General features: G+C 47.3%; 4 protein-coding genes across 4 annotated transcripts; 3 read left to right on the top strand and 1 right to left on the bottom strand.

Moving 5' to 3' along the window:
* Positions 1–759: 759 nt before the first annotated feature.
* Positions 760–1,382, top strand: F9C07_1535 (uncharacterized protein; the record flags this gene model as incomplete). The annotated part of the gene is made up of 2 exons (XM_041288144.2): positions 760–922; positions 979–1,382. 2 exons carry the CDS (start codon positions 760–762, stop codon positions 1,380–1,382), a joined length of 567 nt encoding a protein of 188 aa, XP_041140474.2.
* A 902-nt stretch (positions 1,383–2,284) lies between these two features.
* F9C07_1534 (uncharacterized protein) lies at positions 2,285–2,757 on the top strand (the record flags this gene model as incomplete). The annotated part of the gene is made up of 2 exons (XM_041288145.1): positions 2,285–2,395; positions 2,512–2,757. 2 exons carry the CDS (start codon positions 2,285–2,287, stop codon positions 2,755–2,757), a joined length of 357 nt encoding a protein of 118 aa, XP_041140475.1.
* Positions 2,758–4,990: 2,233 nt separating this feature from the next.
* Positions 4,991–7,471, top strand: F9C07_1533 (Metallo-dependent phosphatase-like protein; the record flags this gene model as incomplete). The annotated part of the gene is made up of 3 exons (XM_041288146.2): positions 4,991–6,346; positions 6,426–6,578; positions 6,711–7,471. 3 exons carry the CDS (start codon positions 4,991–4,993, stop codon positions 6,738–6,740), a joined length of 1,539 nt encoding a protein of 512 aa, XP_041140476.1. The 3' UTR covers positions 6,741–7,471.
* A 152-nt stretch (positions 7,472–7,623) lies between these two features.
* F9C07_2060636 (WD40-repeat-containing domain protein) lies at positions 7,624–13,935 on the bottom strand (the record flags this gene model as incomplete). Its single annotated transcript, XM_041288140.2, has 7 exons — positions 7,624–7,761; positions 7,877–8,026; positions 8,190–8,672; positions 8,730–10,111; positions 10,983–12,525; positions 12,592–12,824; positions 12,879–13,935. The coding sequence occupies 7 exons, from the start codon at positions 13,933–13,935 to the stop codon at positions 7,624–7,626; spliced, it is 4,986 nt and encodes a 1,661-aa protein (XP_041140478.2).
* Positions 13,936–20,993: the final 7,058 nt, after the last annotated feature.

The following is a 20,993-nucleotide window of genomic DNA, read 5'->3' as shown; positions in this document are numbered from 1 at the left end:
GGGACCTCACTCGTCATTAAGTGGAGTGCCTAAGGTTCACCATAACGCCGCGGTATGCCGATATTGAAGGCGGCATGCCGATCCTTCCACTTAGCAGTGAGCCTTGGTTGAAGTATCAAACATAGATCCATGGTGAAATGCCTAATAAAGATCCACTATGGAGAGATAATAACTATCAACCTGGATTAAGTTCTCTACAGCAAAGTGTTAGTAGGTTGTATTGTCTCTTCCGTCTGATTTTCCTACCTAACAGTAAAGTGATTGCCTGGTTGAAAGGCAATGTTAAGGTAGAGGAGACCTTAGTTCTTACTTTCATTATTCCCATATTAACAAGTCACCTCACTGTAATAGTAATGGCGCCTGTTCGTGTATGGGAAAGAACAATCCATTTCCGCCCAGTGATACCAATTAAGCCGAATATGGAAAAGCGCATATTTTGTGGACTGTAACGCTACGCCAGGAACGTACGCGACGCGCTTTCAACCAACCACATTAAAGGGCTGAACCCAGCCCTGTTATTAGCCTTCAACTGGAATCAATCTTTCGATCGTGCAGTCAGATCTTTCTCCCCCTCGCGTGCTCCTGCAAGGACATTACCTTGTTATTGTCATTAATGCAATCAAAGATACGAGCCTTAAATTGACATAAGTTGGGGTTGTCCGTCAAATAATTCCACCTTAATCAACGGCTTCCAGTATCAACTTTCAATTTCCAACCCCATCCACATCCCTGCAAACCCGAGACGGCCGTCAACCGGATATGTCGCTCAAGCGCAAGGCTTCATTCTCAGGAATCTATTCTCCCGATGCGGCGCCAGTCGTCGCAGGACGATCATTGATGATGGACGACTCCCCCAAACATCTCAATAGTCGGACACGGAAGCGCTATAGGAATGACCGCCCGGATGATAAAGTTGTATATGGTGTGTACCTTGCACCTGAAGTAAGGCCCGTGTCGAGACTTAGCTAACGATGGTAGAAAATACGCTCCGCTGGCTCTTCACTGCCCAGCAGCAGCAAGGACCAATTCCTCATGCAGACGAAACGATAGACGAGGACATGGAGTCGGACGCTCTTGCATCAGAGATTGTCGATCCACGACAACAAACGCTGCATAAATTCTTCCAGCCCTCCCGTCCGTTATCTTCTCAACCCGGGCCCAACCATATGAAGCAACAAACGGACAATATTCCCCGAACCAATACTGGGTTCTTGAAACGCCACGACCTTGACGCTCTTTCAAACGTCACCTCGACCGGCAGTAATGCGACTAGCCCATCCTCACAAGATACTACGGCTGATATGGAGGTGCGGATGGACTCCGGAGGCCACGAGTCTGTCCAAAACTTTAACAAATGGAATGGAGGATTGGGCTGGCCGTGATAAGACATTTAATTGCCAATGCTCCGCGCGAGATTTCTTTATATTACTTTATACCCACTGACGATTGATACTTTCCCACGATATGCGTTGCCCGAAAAAATCCAACGATTGCTGGTCATAGTTGGAGTTATCTCCATATATATTCGCGATTGATGTCGATGTTCCAAGCCATCCTGCAAGGTTAATACAATATGTCTATTTGCATGTCCTGCGTCGAATTGACGTGGTTAATTGGTTGCTTGGGGCGGGTCTAATATAAATAAAAATGCATTTCCTCAGCTACTTATATCACACTGGCATAGTTCATCTCCTTTACTCGAAGCAAACCCATGAAAAGCACATACATCCTAGTCATCAATGATGAATAACTCCCATATCGCACTTTTCTGGTGTCCAGGAAATGCTATGTGATTTCACAGCGTACCTTGATTTAGTGTATACTTCCATTATGGGGATGAGCGAGAATAATCAGGAAAAACACGAACTCGAGTGAAATAGAGAGGAAGTGCGGGGTAATCAGATTGGGATTTGTTTGTATTATGTGTTGAAGGTCACTTGCTCTGTTGGTGTTCCGTATTCAATGTTTCATAGTATGTCACATGCGTGAACGTAATTGCGGGGGAACCTTTGCTAGGATTCTCACGCGCGCGGCTCTCCAACACTGTACTGTACCACTACTGTACTATCGTCCCGACAGGCCACTTGGCTCCAGAACTCGTACAACCAACTGAATTATTAGCATTGATAAAGATCATCATCCTTTTTGCCTAGCACCGGTGCCCCGCCCGTTACCTCTTTAGTTGTCTTCAACGACACTGCGAAGAACAGCCCACAACGGGTGGCGGTTCCTCTGAGTGGCCGATCTTACTTTCTTACAGGTTGGTTAAATCGAAAGGGGCACCATGGATGAGAATCAAGCCGTCCAGTATTTGGAATCCTTAATTGGCCAAACACTACGAGTCCACGCAACAGACACGCGCATTTTCGTGGGCGCTTTCAAGTGTACAGATTCGGTAAGTGACCCCGTGCAAACCATTATCTGATTATCGATCGGACAAAAAGGAAAACCAGAAAAAGAAAGCAAGGAATACGAAGACCAGGATGGTTGCTGACTGCGGAACGTATCTAGGCGCGAAATATTATCCTCGCGAGCACCTACGAATATCGCTTCCCTAGTCCATCGACAGTTCGAGATGCTGCCACTGACGCAGAAAACCAAGACCCCGCGATAGGCGCAGCATCACAGAGTGTCAAAGTGAATATGACAAGTCGATTTATTGGTCTTGTGGTCGTCCCTGGTCAGCATATCACGAAGATCGAGTTGGAGGAGACCCCTCAGCAGAGTCGCGTGCGGGAAACGCTCAAAAAATCATAGAAGGCAGCTCTCCACTACAGGCCGTTGATTCCATCTGCATAATGGGCTAGACCCTAAGCTCAAGCCTCTCCTCAGTTCCGATTCGGCCGGCATGGCACATCAATACCGAATAATAATGAAGGAAAGGATCTGGAAAACAAGCGGTCAACTACACTACTAATGCAAGCCTGGCAACATCGGCCTGCAAATCCTACTAAGACAACCTTGGCTGGGATATTTTTTCCCTTTACCGCGCCTTCATATTGCCAAAGGCTGAACCTAAGATATGTGACCTAACACCTCCACAACGTGGCTAGGAGAAAAAGGAGAGATGTTCTTGGTGCTTGGCGCAGTCTGTGGGCTTGGCAGCGGTGGTCACTGTGGTGTTTGTGGTGAGCGGTGTTTTGGTAATGAAGTGGCGGTGTTCCTGCAGTCGGTGGGGCCCAGAGCCTACTGTAGAGACTTTGGTTGTTTTCTTTCGTTGATTGCTCAAAGGCTATCTCGCAGAGCTCCTTGGTAGATACACTAGGGCTGCGATCCAAACAAAAGAAGCCCCTGTCGATAGAGGGTGCATTATCATGATGGAACAGCCGGTATATCTAGAAACTTGCAGCTTTTATCTTTCCGATCGGTCAAATTGATTCTCAAGTCTAACAAATGCGAGAAGGTCGGGTAACTGCGGAATATGCACGAGGCTGGCCATCACCATGATTCTGTAATCCACTGATTCGTTCTAGCCTGCAGACAGAAACAAAATTTCCATGGATGCGGTCAAGTTAAAGGCCCTATAATGCTTGAAAGCGGAGCCGGGGCCGGAGCCAAGAGGCATGAGGAGGGGGAAAGGGCATGCGAACGGAGTGTCTGTGCTAAGATGTGTCAAATTCCCTTCCCACTTTCAAGAGTCACGAGCGTTGGCCGAGGCTCATTCATAGGCTGAGGGGGCAGGCAATACTAAATTAGTGATTGAGAGTTGAATGAAAATGACTAGCAATGTCTATTTTCTTTTTCTTTAGCGCTCTCTCTCTCTCTCTCTCTCTCTCTCTCACATTTTTTTAAACCTGTATTTGATTTGATTTTTGATTTATTTTTCCCCTTGTGTTTTCTTTTCTTTTCTTTTTTTTTTATTTCTAACTTATTGCCATGTATAAAAAGGTGGGAACAATTCCAACGGAATATCAATTCTTAATGACGACGGTGAGTTATTTTAGTAGCTCCACCGATATCCACTGCTAGGCACCAATCCCATCTTCAGGCCACGAAGGCAAATAGCTGAGCTCCCTCGGCCCGGCAGATGATCCGGACATGCCACACCCGTTGCTGCAGGATCGAGACCAAAAACGACAGCCTGGGGTTTGAGGCGAGAACCCGATCAAAAAGTTAACCTGCGTTCTGCAACCTCACACCTGCTTCGCTACAACAACCCCCCGGTTGATCGGTTTTCTACTCTTGTCTTTGATTTCCTTCCCCCTCCCTCTCTTGCAGATCATTGCTGTCACTTAACGATAGTCACACTTGGGTAAGTTAAGAACAGTTTTGTCATGGGTGCAATCAATCCATCAATCATTCTCCATTCTATTGCCCACCCCCATAATGACGCATTCTTTTCCCTCTCACACCCTATCATTCTTCCCCCTCCCCTCCACCAACATAACCCAAATATTCTCCCATTCAGACTTCCTTCCACCCGCCTCCACATACCACTCCCGAGCTTCAGCTTCACCTGTGCTCACCACACCCACTGTTGGTCCCATGTGGTGCATGATATCGACATCGCTAACCGTCGTATCGCAGAAGCTTACTTCGGGCGAATCGGAACTTTCCCTTCCGACCAACTAGTTCGCCGGTGGCTTGTTGTACTGATACCGTCGCTCTCCCCTCTGTCGGTTCCCCATCCATAACCTCGCCAAATCCTCAACTGGACCTGTTTGATTTCGCTTGTCCTACCTTCGCCCTCACCGCTGGAATCGACTACCGCGGCTATACCCTTCCAGCAGTAACCTACATTGAACCTAATCCTGGTGCCCCGGTAGTCCCTCCTATCCTTCCTGACGAGCAACGCTCCCTCTCCTGGTTCCCAAACGGCAGTTCTCGTCTTCCCTTTATATAATTTTCGCAAGCCGTTGGAACTATACAGCAGCCAAGACGGCTACCAGCATTCCAACGCCAAGCAGAGCCTTAAGTTCCTTTGACTTTTGACGTATACCGTTCGTCAATTGTCCACCTCTGAGCTTGGCAGACATCTAGCCCTGCAGTAATGGGTCAGTCGCATTCCAAGGGCAATTCTGGCCCTGGCGACTCTTTGCAGTCCTACCCATCTTTCTCTCGCTCCGACACGAAGGAGTCTCTCCGGTCTCTTCGGGGCTCTATTCGGTCTAAGATCCGTAACACTGATAGTCCTCGCGCATCCACTTCAGCTCTGTCCACAGGGAGCCAAACGGATAGGTCCGATGCCGGGTCGATCAAGTCGACGGGTAGTAGGAGAAGCTCCACCAACTTGAGTGCCCAGTCTCCTGGGGCCAATGACTCTGCTTCTCAACTCGATGCCCCTGATCCACCTCCCTCTCCCACTTTGTCGAGCAGCCTGAAACGAGGACATAAGGATGTAGATGCGATGCAGCAGAGTGGCGAGGTCGACCACGTGTCGGATGCGCCTCCCACTGGTGCTGCACCGACGGGATCTTCACAGAAAGTTGGCGAATCCATTCTTATCAAGCGGCAAGATCAGCTGAATCCAATCCTGGATTTTATCATGAACACACCTCTGAATGATACATCCTCATCTCCAGGAATGGGAATGGGCGCTCTTAAGTCTATCGACCTAGATGACATGATCACACGTCTGCTGGATGCTGGTTATTCGACTAAGGTCACCAAGACTGTCTGTCTTAAGAATGCAGAAATCACCGCCATCTGTACTGCGGCTCGGGAGCTATTCCTCAGTCAGCCTGCACTTTTAGAGCTGTCGGCTCCTGTCAAGATTGTGGGCGACGTTCACGGTCAATATACCGACCTGATCAGATTGTTCGAAATGTGTGGATTTCCCCCTTCTTCGAATTACCTCTTTCTGGGTGACTACGTGGATCGGGGCAAGCAAAGCTTGGAGACAATTCTCCTTCTGTTGTGCTATAAGCTCAAGTATCCCGAGAACTTCTTCCTTCTGCGAGGCAATCATGAATGTGCCAACGTTACCCGTGTATACGGGTTCTATGATGAATGTAAACGGCGTTGCAACATCAAGATTTGGAAGACCTTCATCGATACCTTCAACTGCTTGCCCATCGCTTCTATTGTAGCTGGCAAGATTTTCTGTGTCCATGGTGGACTTTCACCCAGCCTCTCCCATATGGACGATATCAGGGGGATCGCACGTCCAACTGACGTTCCAGACTACGGGTTGCTTAACGACCTTCTCTGGAGTGATCCGGCGGACATGGAGGAGGACTGGGAGCCTAATGAGCGTGGCGTAAGTTACTGTTTCGGTAAGAAAGTGATCATGAATTTCTTGCAACGGCATGACTTCGACTTGGTTTGCCGAGCCCACATGGTAGTCGAGGACGGTTATGAGTTCTACCAGGATCGCATTTTAGTCACAGTATTCTCTGCCCCCAACGTGAGTAACCCCCTAGACGCCCCTATTGCACTGTAAAGGCTTGAAGTGAACCTCTGGCATTTGCTAACGATCTTTGCAGTACTGTGGAGAGTTTGATAACTGGGGAGCAATTATGTCAGTCTCGGACGAACTCCTCTGCAGTTTCGAGTTGTTGAAACCGTTGGATTCTACCGCGCTGAAGAATCACATCAAGAAGGGCCGGAATAAGCGGAATAGCATGCTCAACAGTCCTGTAAGTTCTCCCTTGCTTGATTCCCTTTTCGCCAAGAGAAACCACTTCTGCGCTGTGCAACAACGCCGAGAGATTTGTGTTTTAAAAGCCCCTCTTTGGATGTGTTTTTGGTTCCGTTGCTAATTGCCGCAGCCTGCAATTGTATCAGCCCAAAGTTATTAGACCTGGTGATTCCTTGCCAAGAAGTCGGCATCCACCATATGTCACCACCGAAGCGATCTGGGCTTGGGCTCAATTGACGTCAAGCTCGCTGTTTCAGTCACAGCGTAGTCCGTCTGAATTGATTGGGCAAACACATCATGAAAATAGGTCCTGCGCCGGACTCCCGTCAATGTGTGCATCCCTCGGGTGCTAGCTTTCTGGGACTCCTTATTTGCAACGCAGCAATGCCGGCTCCCAACCAAACGCCGTTTTGTTTGCCATTGGTAAGCTTGGCGGATCAGGACCCGACCTCCATCATTACTAGGGCCTTTGATGCGATTTGCCCGCCCCGTGGGATACTCATCCAAATTGACTTCATCGCAAGTCCTACACCGATTTAGCGAGCTATGCTCTGACTTCGCTACGTATACGGTCCTAGCTATCTCTTAACGCATATAATGAATAGACAAGGTGTGCGGGGAAGCTAATTTTCTGTCACCTGTGAAAACTCACTTGAGAGCTAAAGGCGATAGGGGTTTTGTGTATTTTGACCAACTTTTCTTTTCGATAATTCTATGTCGACGAGACATAGTTTTACGTGTCATGATATCTTTTTGGTTTCCTCTTATCTTCTCTCGTTTTGTTGCAGATTCATATGATGGCGGTTCCCATTATCATTGCTTCTATTCATATTGCTTCGGACATGGGATGGTCCCTATAGCTCATTTAGATTTTCTCCAAAGGACTATCGTTATCCAAAGGCTTCTATACACATGTAACTATCCTTGCACATGTCCTTACAAACAAAGCTACTGAGTTCACCTGTGGCAGAATTCCAAAAACAGTGACCTTTTGTGTGAAACATATCGTACGCTATGAAATATGAACTACTAATGCTTGTTAATCAGCACGGGCCTGTCTGGGGTTTGCTTTGCAAAATTCGCGCCTGTATCTCTTCTTCTATACTACTGTCCCGCAAAAGGTTCCCTTCCGTCAAGTCCTCGGAAATGGGCCCAATACTGCTCATGGCAAACTGAGAATCCTAGACCCAGCCCATGTCAATAATAAGAATTGTAGACGTAATGCATATTCAGAATTATACATGCACGTAGTGGAACACAGACCAAACCCCAGTAAAGGAAAAAGGTGATACTTACATACATGAAATACATACCCGTCAGGGTAGTACCGGGTATTATCTCTGGTTTCTTGGACTTTCGAGGGGGAAAGCCCCCGGCGGGAAGTTTCAGGGCTGGAATAGCGCTTGGTTGGAAGATGAAGGGCTTCGGTTTTGTATTTGTCGTGATCTAAAGTGCATTGTTAGTCATTTTTCTGTATCTGCTTGGTTACCCAGGTTGACTGCTGTTGGGGAGGATCCTCATGTGTTGGTTGTATATAATGTCCCAGTTGTCGTTGAAAAATTGATTGTGAAGTGCACGTGCTGTTAGTCTAAATGATGGGTTGGTTTACCTTTAATGATGTTATTTTTATTCTGTACGACCCGTAGCCAGCAGACGCTCGGAGGAAATCACCGTCCGATTGGAGACTTGTTAACCGCTCACCTCCTGGTCCATCGATGATGAAGGGGATTTTGACAGAGTCATCCCCGCTAGCTGTTGAGGGACAAGCCTGTAGGTGCTTTACGGGAGAATCATCTGTGTAGAAGAAGTCTATCCCAACGATTGCTGCATTGGACACTGTAACTGAGATGCGGGTTAGGTATTTAAGGAGACTGCCCCGTCTTCCGCCAAACATGACATGCACAAGTGGGCGGTAGTCATGGAGAGATATGTTTCGTCCGGCGAATACATCATCGTGGAGATGGTAGGATGAGGGAGGGATCTCGGGATACCAAAGCCCTGTAGTTCGTAGAGGAAGGTGTTCGCCACTGGTATCGTCTGGGAAGAGAGGCTGAAGGTCGGTGGGAACAGCTAAAGATACCATTTTGAAACCCTTGATCATGTCTGTCAGTGGTGTTTATCAGTTTTAAGAAATCAAGAGTGAGCTCACATCGAATGAACCTTTCAAAGAGTGGATTGCTGTCTTCGTACACAGCCGAGCTGTCTGCGGCAAGCCTTCTGACGAGCCCACCCAGTTGGATATCTCTCCTTGTCCGGTTACAACACGGAGTGCCATGATACCTCGAGGGCCGACGGCGGCGATAAACCCACTCAAGCTGAAGCATTCGCTATCCAACTCAATGTGTTTCTCCTTGGATGGAAGGATGTAGCCTAATCTAAGCTGTTCTTTGTTTGTAAGTATGAATCGAAGACCCGAGACATATTTCTTATCACTGAGTTCTCGAAAGGAAACCCCGATTGATCTTATTGAAGACGTGATTGAGATGGTTTGTTCATATATCACCCTACATTTCATTTGGTAAGGGGAGTTTCCGTTAGACCGTACAGAAAAGTCTCCTCCAACTGGCCTCCACGCCGTCACAGGCTCCTTTGGCCATAGTTCAAGCTCCTTGGCCATCCCTTCACTGCTCAACGGTTGGTCAAGAACTAGATCTGCTATGTTCTTCAAGTAGCTCCAGATCCGCTTTCGATTCTTCAACTCATTAGATGAGTCTGATGTCACTGCTGTTTCCTCGTAAACAGTCTTCCAATTCCTACTGCGCAGTGCGTGAGCTCCACTATATAGTAGACGCCTAGCCTCGAAGCAATATCCACGCTCTTGATGGCAAGCAAACCTTGAAGCCCAGAATGACTGCGTGAGCGGCAAACCGGCGAACGACCTTGATGCCAAACGCACATTGGCAACGCCACGAGCTGGTAGAAGCATCTGGATTTGTTCCAGTATCTCTTGAGGAAGCTTTTGAAAGCAATCAGCGGTGGTTATCCAAACAGAGGATATCGAACTGGTCATTGTTGTATTCTCTCGCCTATCCTGAGAACCAGCAAGCGCTTGCCGCACCTCCAATACGTCTAATGGATCTGATGTGGCTAACGTCAAGGGAGAACTCTTGTCCCATAGGAATCGTCTTATATAGCCTGCAATATATACGTCTTCCCACGGATAGCCCTCAATGGGTTGTCGATCCATAAGCCCACCGTAGTTATTGCCCCAATCCAACCATCCTTCTATGTCCGCTGGACAAGAGAGGCAAATATCATACAACCGTTGAATAGGAACGGCATGGGGATGAAGCATGCCTCGTAGTAGTTCCCAGCACGACTCATGGAGAAGAAACCCAGGTTGCGGATGGAGTCGGTCACCTATCAGCGGAGGAAATGAGTCCTCCTCTGATAAAATAAAGTCACTATCATCCCATCGCTGCTCTGCAGAAGAAGGTGCAGCACAGTTGTGAAGGATCTCTGGAGGGACATAGCTGCCCACTCCTGTAACGAAAGGCTTCCCATCTAACTGGGAATTACCATCACATCTAACTATATAAATGTCAGTTCACAGATACTAACCGATAAAGCCACTGTAATGAGGAGAGAAACGGCTCAGCACAGACTTGCACGAAAGTTTCTTTTCCAAGAGACTGTGAGGTGACGATATGGAATCTTCGCACCACAGATGATACAGTGCGGGCTGCTGTTTATCATAGTTTTCAGTCTGAGAACTTCCAACGTCTGTGAAGAGAATTTAGGGGTCAAGCTAATTCCTCAAGGACTATAATTCCACAGCTCAAGGGCTTTGAGAGTTGGAGGTACAGTGTACCACTTTAAATCGAGTGACTGCAAGGGGTGAGAACTTCGGCAAGGGCATAAGCGATGTATTTATGGTGGAACAATACGAGGCATCAACATTTAACAATGCAACCGGATCCTATTCCTGCCAATCCTCAAGAGTATGACGTGGCCGAATACGACGCTAATGAAGAAGCAGAAGAAGATCCAAGATGGACAAAGAGGAGAGAGACAAGATGGTTGACTGATGCCAAGTCACCTGCCAGCCGCGCGGCGCCTGAGGCGACCGCCAACATCCTGTTGCCTACACGCTGATAAAGTTATAGATCAGGCATCGCCGTTGTATGAATAACTTTTGTATGTATGAGTCTTTAAAAAAGCACATCCTGCTAGCCGAATAAGTAGAAATGGATATTCCTGTCAAAAGCGCCAGACATCGGGGTCCTATCAACTGGGAAGGGATCCCAGAGAATAGTATTCAAAGGCGAGAAAAGAAGAACGTTAATGATGAATCGCTTGCCATGCCGACCCGCACATAATACTCCAATGTTACATCTTCAGTCGGGTCTAATGCACTGTACCTAAGGGTGACTTCATCACTCATAGTCCCTAACATAGCGACCCGGAAGCTCAACGTCCCACATGGGCCGCTCCACAACTGCAACCTCTAAGTTACCACCATCTTCATGCTCCTGCGATTCTTCATCCGTTGCCTGACAATTCAAAGGTACAATTCCGAGAATATCACGGTACTTGTATGTGTGCCACCAACGACGTGCCGAATGTGAGTTATCCGCGGCCTGCATCAGTTGTTTCTGAGAGGGTGTGTCGCCATTGACAGCTGTCTTGGGAGGCTGCTTCCTGGGGGTGCTGACGTCGTTGCCTTCGAGATTTCCTCTTCTTAGGCGAGCCAGGTTAGAATCATGGCGAGCTGTATAAGCTTCATCGTGATCGTATGCTTCATCATCTTCATCTGCCCCACGAGGACGCTCCTTCTCAAGAGAGATCAATTCGGCCTTCGACTCGTCACTTCCTATGATTTTGCGAATCTTGGAACCAAAGAAAACATCGGACTGCGCTAATGGTATTCTGTCACCGGCACCGGTATTCGACCTCTTTCTGTCATTCTCCTCATCGTCCAAAAGCCCACGCTTGCGCTTTTGGGATGAAGACTTCTTAGCAGCCTGCATTGATTCCTGTCCATCATCATGAGTATCTGCAGAAGCACTCAGCTCCTCCGGAGACGGAAAGTCCTGATTCAAGTCAAACATCCACAGCCAAGAGGTACCATAGAGCCAGAGGCGTTCACGGGCCTCGTTCAAGTCCCAAACACAGCCCATCGCACGATCTTTTACACCCCTAAACTCTGCGGGTAAGAAAGCCTTGGGGTTTCTCCTTGACCAATCCGACAACTTCCCATCAAGAGCATCAACTTCCACCAGTTGGTGCTCACTTGTAAGAGCCATCAACCGGCTTTCAACCTTAGAGTCCTGATCAGCACCGTCGGCCAATAACTTCTTCCCGGCCGGATTCAGAGGGCGGAAGGACAACAGTAGTACGCCAGACCTGAGACGAGGGATTGGCGATTCAGCGGCTGTGAGAGTCCAACGCTCACCCTCCACCACTGGCTGTTCATCCTCATCGTCAGAATCTTCGTCGGAGTCTTCGGCAGCATTTGCCTTCGCCAAGGTCTTTGACTCAGCTTTCTCCAGCGACCAGGCATCCACACACCCAGAGAGATCTCCGACTGCAAAAATCTTGCTGTTTTCGGAGAACACGGCGCATCGGATGGTCTTTTCGTAGTCACCAAGGGTACCATGGGAGGCCTTCTCATAGCGAGCGTGGCGGGTAGCTCTGTTAAGTTTGACGAGTTGGGTAAGGACCTGGGATTTCTCCTGAGGCGACGAAGCAGGCTTGATCCTGGCTAAGTAGGTAGCACTATTGGGACGAACGACACAGATCCACCGACTATCGGGGGAAACGGTAACAACTCGAGCTCCGTCATTAGCAAGTGTAGATGGGATATCAAGCTTTTGTATGCGGAGGGTTCCTTTCTCGTCGCTTTTGCGCCGCCGAACAGAAAACACCTTGACGCTGGATATCGTAGCAACGACTAGAATCTTTCCGTCGGAAGATAGCATAGCTGAGGTGATATTCTCTTCGCCCTATCGTGCGAACAGTCCATCAGAAATGAATTTCATGAGCGTCAATACCGGGTGACCTTCACATACCTGGATCAGGACCTTCCCAACCAATCTGTGCCTTTGCCCATCGAGATTTTCTTGCAAAGACGTAGGGCCGCGGAACAGGCGCCAGATGCTAATCTCTCTATCCCAGAAGCTCATAACCAGTCGAGATGAAGGCGAAGACGCAAGCTGTGGTATTTGAGGCAGACTCGATAGCTTTCTGTGGTGCTCTTTTCCGAACTCACGCAAAGGTAAGACAATCGGGGAGGCGTCAGGTCCTAATTGTTATCAGCCAACCTTGCCAACGCTTGATAGATAAGATCAACTCCTACCTCCAGAAACAATAACACTAATGTCCTTCGTCTCATAGACAGCAAATGTCTTAACATCGTGGGTATGGTACCGCCGGTGCATCACCTCAACCCACCGGCCTTTCTTATCGCCCTTCTCTCCAGCCTTCTTTCTATAGACAACTGTTCTTTGGTCCGCACCTCCACTAACAACTGTGTCCCCATTAGCACTCACAGCGATGTCCAAAGTGTCAGCCAAGTGGCAATTGAGTCGTTGGATAAGCGAGTAATTCTTGCCGTCCCAGAAACGAACTTCACCAGCAGAATCGCCAGAAACAATAGTGCCATCGGGAAGGCACTTCACAGACCAAACGAGCAATTCCTTCGTACCACCTGTCGGTCCCTTGCCCAAAGAGATTGTTCGTAGGAGTTGACCATTCCGAATATCAAACAGACGGATTGAGCTGTCCGCATAGCCGGCCACAATAGTGTGACGATCTTGGAAGGTGACGCTAAGCACCCTAGCTCTCTTTGTAGAAGGTCGCATAAGACGAAGGAACCTAACATCATTGTCTGCCGTAGACAATATCACGATAGATCCATCCGCGCATCCCGCGGCGAGATGCTGTCCGGTGTACTCTCCTTCCGCTGGAGGCAGCCACTTGCCATCCTTTCCTCGTTTCGTAGGCCGCCATCTTGGCTGGGCCGCTATGCACCAGATCTCGCCATAATTTCCGCTTGAGTGACGCAAAGGACAGCCCTGTTCAATATCCCATTCAGTCACCGCAGTCGAGTATCCGATACTGAACAAGCGCAGCCGTCCGGGTATCTTTGAACCATCGGGACCAGATTCAGGCGGATCGAGGGTCCAGGTGAGTCCTTCTATACTTCTATCCTTCCCTCCACGGAGAACTGTCTCCTGAAACCATGCGCCGCGCAATGGATTCCATATTTCAATATCGCCATTCGCGCGACCAACCGCGAGTCGGAGAGTAGGAACACCACGTCCCGCAAGTTCTGCAGATGGAGGATGGGAGAATGCGAGCGCATTGATAGCTTGAGGGTTATAAGGAACGAAGCGACAGCGGTGAATATCCATTATGATTAACGGCGTAGCGCGGTAAAATCGAGATTAGAAGTCGACAAAGCTTCTTGCTTGAATAGAATGAAAAAATTAAGTAGATCCTCGTTTGGGAGCAGAAAAAGACCTACCCGGCTCTCAACCTGTAGAGCCGACCGCTATATAATCATTCCGTTGTTAGTAAATACAAGGTCAAAGATGTTTCGAAGGTCGAAGGTGTCACTGTTGTGGTTGTGGCCTCGATGTTGCCCTTTCTCTCTCTTTCTGTCTTTTTTTTTTTTTTTTGGATACAATTTTTAGCGCCGCGGAGGTTCCACCAAACGTGCTGAATCACGTGATTCTCTGGTTGTTGCTTGTAGAGCATCAAACAAGACTTAGGCAAGGCACAAGGACACTTTCTTTACTTATTTTCTCAGTATTCTTCTCTAGAAACTGAAGCTGCAGCTATTCGGGGAAAAAAAGCATCATTCCAGCGTCTTTGCGACCAGGAGAGCGAATCTATATACCATAATATAATTCACATAGTATATACTGTAAATACTAATATACTAGTTTTTGGCATTTCTTTCATCTCTTTGCAATATATTTGGCCGTGACAAGGGAATCTACACCAGATGAGGGGCGAGTGCATGTCATTAACACGAAAAAAGAAAAGAAGAAGAAATCAAAATGATCTGGCTGTTAGAGCTCAGTCTACACTCCAGCGCAGTGCTACAACTAAACATCACACCCTCCCAGTGACTCAGTACTCGGGAACTATTATGCAGAATGTTCTTTGCTTTAATTGAAGGAAGCACCGAGACAACTTGTGCCCAGCTTGGTGGGACACCAAATACCAAGGTCACTCCCCTTGGCGAACTCCTAATATGTAGCATAGCCAACTCCCTGCTATAGTTTCAAAATATAACTCCAAGCAGTGTTTACAGGGAAAATAGACACTGCAGAGCCTATCACTGTTACTCCAGTGCTTGTGGTACACTTTCGTGGTAGGTCAAAGCACCATATGACTAGGTTCATGAAGCACGCAGATAGTGGAAGGGATGCATGTCCTCTATCTTTTAAAGCATACAAGACGCGTAGCGCAAAGTACTGTATATAAGCAACATACGCATGCAAAGCAGTATGTGCTCTCGAATTCCAAATTACCGTGGTGCAAGCAGGTTTCAAGAGAGCGTATCAGCAAAAGTGAATCTTGTCGCATTCCATCCTAGAGTTATCGGCGATAGACAGCCACATGACCGATGTATTTGATAGGCCCATATAGGTCCATTTAATATAGAGGGATTGCCACGTCAGAGAAGCCCGGGTTATAGTTCTAGCACTGCATGTCACCAGCAGACGGCTAGTGATTCAATCTCCGTTATTCGAATGATGTGATAGGGCGCAATGATCCCAGGTTTGCCAGGGTGCCACACCATAAAAAGGGTCAATTCCATGGGGTTTGAGTCAGTGGAGACTCCAAAGAGGTGGACTTCAATTGTTTTCGGTCAAAAAGAGGGGGTACATCTGTAGGGTTAGGCAACCCTATCCTGTAGGCATCAAGAACGAGTGCTTGGAAACAAGAGATTGGTAGCGAGTGGGGAAGAATTTCTCTGAATTTCTCCGATGGATTTGATTCACCAGGCTCAGCTGAATTGGGGGGCCCCAAGATGGGCGATATGCAGTTTAATTCGATCTCGGGCTCTGCGCCTGCGGGGGTGTTGTTTGATAGGCACGATCTATGCCGTGAACGGGAATCAACCTGAGCCGCACACATTCAGACGACGCCACTTTCAAACCGGTCGAAGACAATCCCCGGGAGATAAGCATTCATGATTCAGATCGTCAGTTGATTCGCCATGGATGCTCAAAATGGTTCAATAAAACCAGTTCCGATTTTAAACCTGGCTATTTTGTTTTCAACTTAAGATGATGGGATCCATGGCTCAATGAAACTCTATGCGACACCTCGAATGGAAATATGAGGGCATACTGAACTGCAGATATGTTCTTGATAAGTTGTGATGGTGCTCTTTCTTCCTTTACCTTTTTTTTCCCTGGTGGTCTACTACGCGACCATTGCCTCATGGTTGATGCCCAGGTTTCAGCGCCGTGCATTCATTGCGCAGTAGCTATGCGCGAGTTCTACTAAAAAGTATCAAAAGCGCGACCACGGTTGACTGTGCAGTAGTGGGTGCGCTGTGTTTACATTTGACTGGGTCATCGCATACTGCGTGGTGGTATAGGTTTATTTGCAACACATTTCGGAAACTGGCCGTCGCTGGTCCTTAGTATTATTAGTACCGGACAGTCTCAAGTAGTGCGACTATTTTGTAGAGTTCTGCTCGTATACGCTTTTAGAGTTCAGCCACGCGTAGATGATGCAGCATGGCACCAATGGCAAGTGGCAAGAGACTGATGTCGAATGCCTCAATTTATGGGAATGGGCACTGAGTATTCGACAACAGAAGGCAGTGGCCGTATGGATGCCTTGTGAGGATAGCTTCAACTGATAGGGATTCCGAATATGGTCAAAGGTCGAATCTCATGGTAGGGAGTAGGAGCGTAAGACGGTCGGACCCTGGATTCCGTTAATCAATTAGAACAACGCATGTGAGTACTGTATGCAGCCATCAGAATTATCTTTAGTAATAATGGTTATGATGTATGATTCGATTCAGGAGGTGGCTGATGTATTGGTCCAGGCGTGTCAGCCGAAATTAGCAGTTCTTATATGCTGCGTGGCACATATCCAATTGCAGGCGAAGTACATATATTATTCCCCGGGAACTTGCAAGGAATCCAACATTTGGACAAGAAAAGTGGAAAAACCAGCCATTAGCTTGATGAACTATCGCCAGACCAATTAATCCCGGGTCCCATCCCAGTTGTAAGGCACGAACGGACGCGGGAAGTAAGCTTCTAGACCAGGACTACTGGGGAGCATCAAGGAGGGAAAAGCACACGCCGGTTTGGCAATAAGCGCGCTGGTTTTGCTCAGGCGATTATCGAATCAGCGCGCATAAAGGGCCTCTGGAGTCCACGCCAAGCATCGCGGCGAGATTACGCTTTATGTCATTCTGACCCCCTTAACTTCGGGGGAGACTGGACCCGCGACACTGGTCAGGGACTTGGACAGACGGTAGGTATGGAAACGTGGCTTGTCCGACGATATCAATAGTGTCCGTGTGTCTGTTAGACTCCGCCAAATGGTTTGATGAAGGGCAAGAGTCCGACGTCAATTGAGGAAAGTGTCGGATGTAAAGAAAAGGAGACGTTTGGAGTCAACCATTGAAATGAAGACATTACCTAGAATAGAAATGACTTGGAACCTAATTTCTCATCGATGATCGTGGCTCATAATTCCAAGCCGGGGCACCCGAAACGTGGGACGCGAGTCAATCAATGACGCCATGGAACTGTTGAGAGAGAAAAAAGAACAGAACGCGCCGTATTTGTGCCTCGCACGCGACTCTTTGTTTTCTGCGATTTTGTGCCAAATGTGAAGCAACTGACTTACTGAACTATCTATAGTTCTGCTGTAAGTAGCACTCTTAAAACAATGGCCGAGGGTAAACCTCTTTTTTAGCAACCTATCATTGGACGAAACATCGAGACGTAGCTGAATAATCCTCTATTTACTCTTCCATTTTTCCATTTTCTTTTTTTTCCCTTTCGAGCTTTTGGGGTTAAATGTGGAGTCGTTTATTTACACTACAATCGGACCCACTGTAGATTTCACGCTAAGCCATTTTCTCCTCTAGCGTCCCTGCCTTGTATGTATTTATGTACAAACCCTTACTCTGTATCGTTCTCGGCTTTCCAAACCGGCATACAGTACAGCGTACCTGGGTACGCCATACAAGAGGAATAAATAGTTAACTTGACATAAAACGCCTCCATATGCCGTCAGAACGCAGCTAAAAAGAAAAACGAAAAGGTATGAACCATGGTTGAGGCTCTCCGCTGCTCCAACTGTGAGAAAACAGCCTTACCAGAAACGGTAATATTGTCTTGCAGGTTCTGACTTTTCGCGTTTCTCCTTAGTAGTCGTTATCAATCAGCAGGCCCGTCATTCGCTGGTCGAGTATATTAAAGGCTCACATCCTGCATGGTCTTCCCACTTTGGTAGAAACGATTACCATGCGATATACTGCATGTAAATGCCTCAATTGCTCAAGTGCGTCGGTTATTATAGGGCACACTACCGTATAGTCAAGTGTCCTTCGGAACGGGAGCAATATTGATACATGGTTGCATGCGTTATGACAGAGATTGAAGGTTAAAGTAATAGTTCGATCACTTGATCAGCTACAGACATGCGGCTTATACGAATAGAGTGGCAATTGCATGGATTCGCTTTGTTTCGACCGAGGGCTTGCCGCATGATTCTTGGTGGTGGCACAAGTGTGTTTCGTCCACCACCATAAAAAGAATGCTGACTTAAGAACTGTCAGAAGAAGACATAGTGGATCCACGTAGTACCACTGTGATTTTGCAAATAATAGTGGTATCTATGCTCTGTAGAACCATGACTAGAAATAATAAAAGCGGGGGGAGAAAAAAGGAAGAAAAGAAATGGAGAGAAAAAAGAAACGAAAAATCTCTGAACCTTTTTGCGTTTGTCAGATCTACATATACTCGATACACATAGCCAGGGTGTAGATACATCAAAGGATGTGCAGCCATGTGCGTATAAGATAATTATTTGCAGATTATTGAACATCTTTCGACTCATCCAATACCAGGATATGGATCAGATCACCGACTATAGATCAGCCGTGGACAGAATTAGACCAATATGCGACGGGAATCTGATACATGTACCAATTCTATGAAGTTCTTCAGGTTTTCCAGAACACCGCTCGCTGACAGGTTTTTTCTTCCCAGTTTTCGCCCTACCAGGCCCACATCATCCCATATTCCCGTCCCATACCGACATATCCAGATTCGCTTAGTACGAGTCTCACAGCCGCTACTTCCGGCTACCGCCGTTTTGTGCGTACTGTATGTACAAAAGTGGCCAACGTTGAAGTAATTGTGAACCATTCGTTCTTGTAGGTGGACCGATTTGTCGGAATTGCGGGGCTGCAGATTGGCTTTTCGAGGATGAAAATGCTGCCTAATTAACCTTGAACCACTGCCATTTGGTAGAAATTTACTGTTTTTGTCCCCCTTCTATCTCTAGGCAACCGAAACGCAGGCAGGGATGATCTCTATGTATGTCCCTCCTGATGCCTGGCGGTCTATCATGTTTGGCTTCAAAGTGGCAAGGTGAGTGGGCGGAAGTAGTATCCTCTGCTACTGTATTTTCCGAGATCCGCAGTGGGTTGCCACAAAATTTCAGCGTCCCGATTGCGGTGTGTTTTTATGGCGCAGTGAACTAGGAATTTAGATAAAATAGAGCAAAAAATGAAGAGAGATATTTTGCAAACGCTATATTACAGACCGGGCTACTATTGTCACACCTCCACTGCGTTTTCAGCCTAGTCTTTTGGGTCACGTTGAATGGAAGGGTTCGATGATACATCGAGAAGTCTGGTGTATTATCGTTTAACACGTACAGATACAGACAGCCCAGAGCACATGTATTACATAAAATGAAGGTCTACAATCCTTGAATTAACTCCAACGCGAGCAGCGATATACGCCTGAGAGGACAAGGGATTTCTGCACACAAAGTAAGTTGGATCCGTTGTTGCACAAACATCATAAACATCATAAATCCATAACGGTATTACCATCTCGGGTAACAGCAAGTATGCAAGGCTGTTGGGTCCATCCTGAGCGATTTGAGAATGGGACCGTGCAAGGTCAACTGCAAGTAGAATTGACTCAAGTGAGTGAATGGTGAGAGAAAGTAATGAATATAAGCTCTGCAGGTACACAGCAAGGGGAGGTCTATAATTATCTCGGAAGAGGCACCTTGAGCATCCGCGCAAGTAGCCAAATCACCTTAAAATTGAGATATGCAGATATGAATCCCATTTAATGTCGGCAGTATAATATGTATCTGTTCCCAACGGAATCCCTTTGACCTATCTGTTGCGGAATCGCCACCCTTAGCTGTTTCCTAATGGAGATGAAATCGAACATATGGATTACTCGACGAAATGATACTTGGGGCGGCAATGCCACTTTTTGCTACTTTAGGCAAGGACACCACTACGTCCCTAGCAATTACCCCATATTTTGGAGCTTGTCCATCATAATACTTCTGGCCAAAAGATTACTCCATATAGGAAGCTACAAAGTACTACCACCCGACTAACTTCTACTAATGGAAGGTCGTAACCTGGTGGACGAGCTGCGCCCCTCCCCCTTTTAAAGCTCTGCCTGTGTCACAATGGCCTGATATTTCTACTAGGGGACAATTTCGATCTTAAGTTGCGCTGACATTATTACATAACTACTCTAGTTTCTACATACATGAGGATCATGGATACGAATTTCCAGCCTGCCATCGCCTCAAATATTTTTGGGGGCTTGGGATAATCATCCCTGCTAGCAAGTGCCCCTTTTACCCCTGTAATATATGATTCATTGTACCTATTTGACGCAGTCGGTAAGTCATTCAGCATTAGTGAGTTAAAGCGATATCCCTGGCTTAGGTAATTGGTTTTAACTACGACGGGATAATATTGCGATAAGGGGCTATACTGTCTGTTGTTGGGGACGACGGATTTGGATAGCGCACGCTCGGAAGAATGAAGTAGGGCGATTATCGGCAGCACACGCAATCGTGCATCTCATCCCATCCACGAAAGGCGGCTGTCCCGTTTTCAATAGTCTTCTTTAGATCGTACCACGGTTTGATTTCTCGACTTTGTTGGAAGAGATGCACATGCTTTCCGAGGATCGAGCCGATACAACGCCAGTAGAGAGTGGAAATGATCGCCAGGAAAACTAAGTAAGGACATGGCCGTTCCGGGCTGAACAATGAGCACCAGTGTAGGGATAAGATAGCCACCCTATTGCATAATGAAACTCCCAGCTACATAGGGAAATGAACTTAAACTGCTTTCAGCCACCTCAGCCACTGCCCATTTACGAAGGGAGGCGTGGATGTATAAGTAGATGCAAGAGTGCATATTGCA

The sequence above is a fragment of the Aspergillus flavus genome, chromosome 1 (assembly GCF_009017415.1).
Source record: "Aspergillus flavus chromosome 1, complete sequence".
Lineage (NCBI taxonomy): Eukaryota > Fungi > Ascomycota > Eurotiomycetes > Eurotiales > Aspergillaceae > Aspergillus > Aspergillus flavus.
Note: the sequence above shows the minus strand (reverse complement) of the source record. Positions and strands in the feature narration are given on the sequence as shown.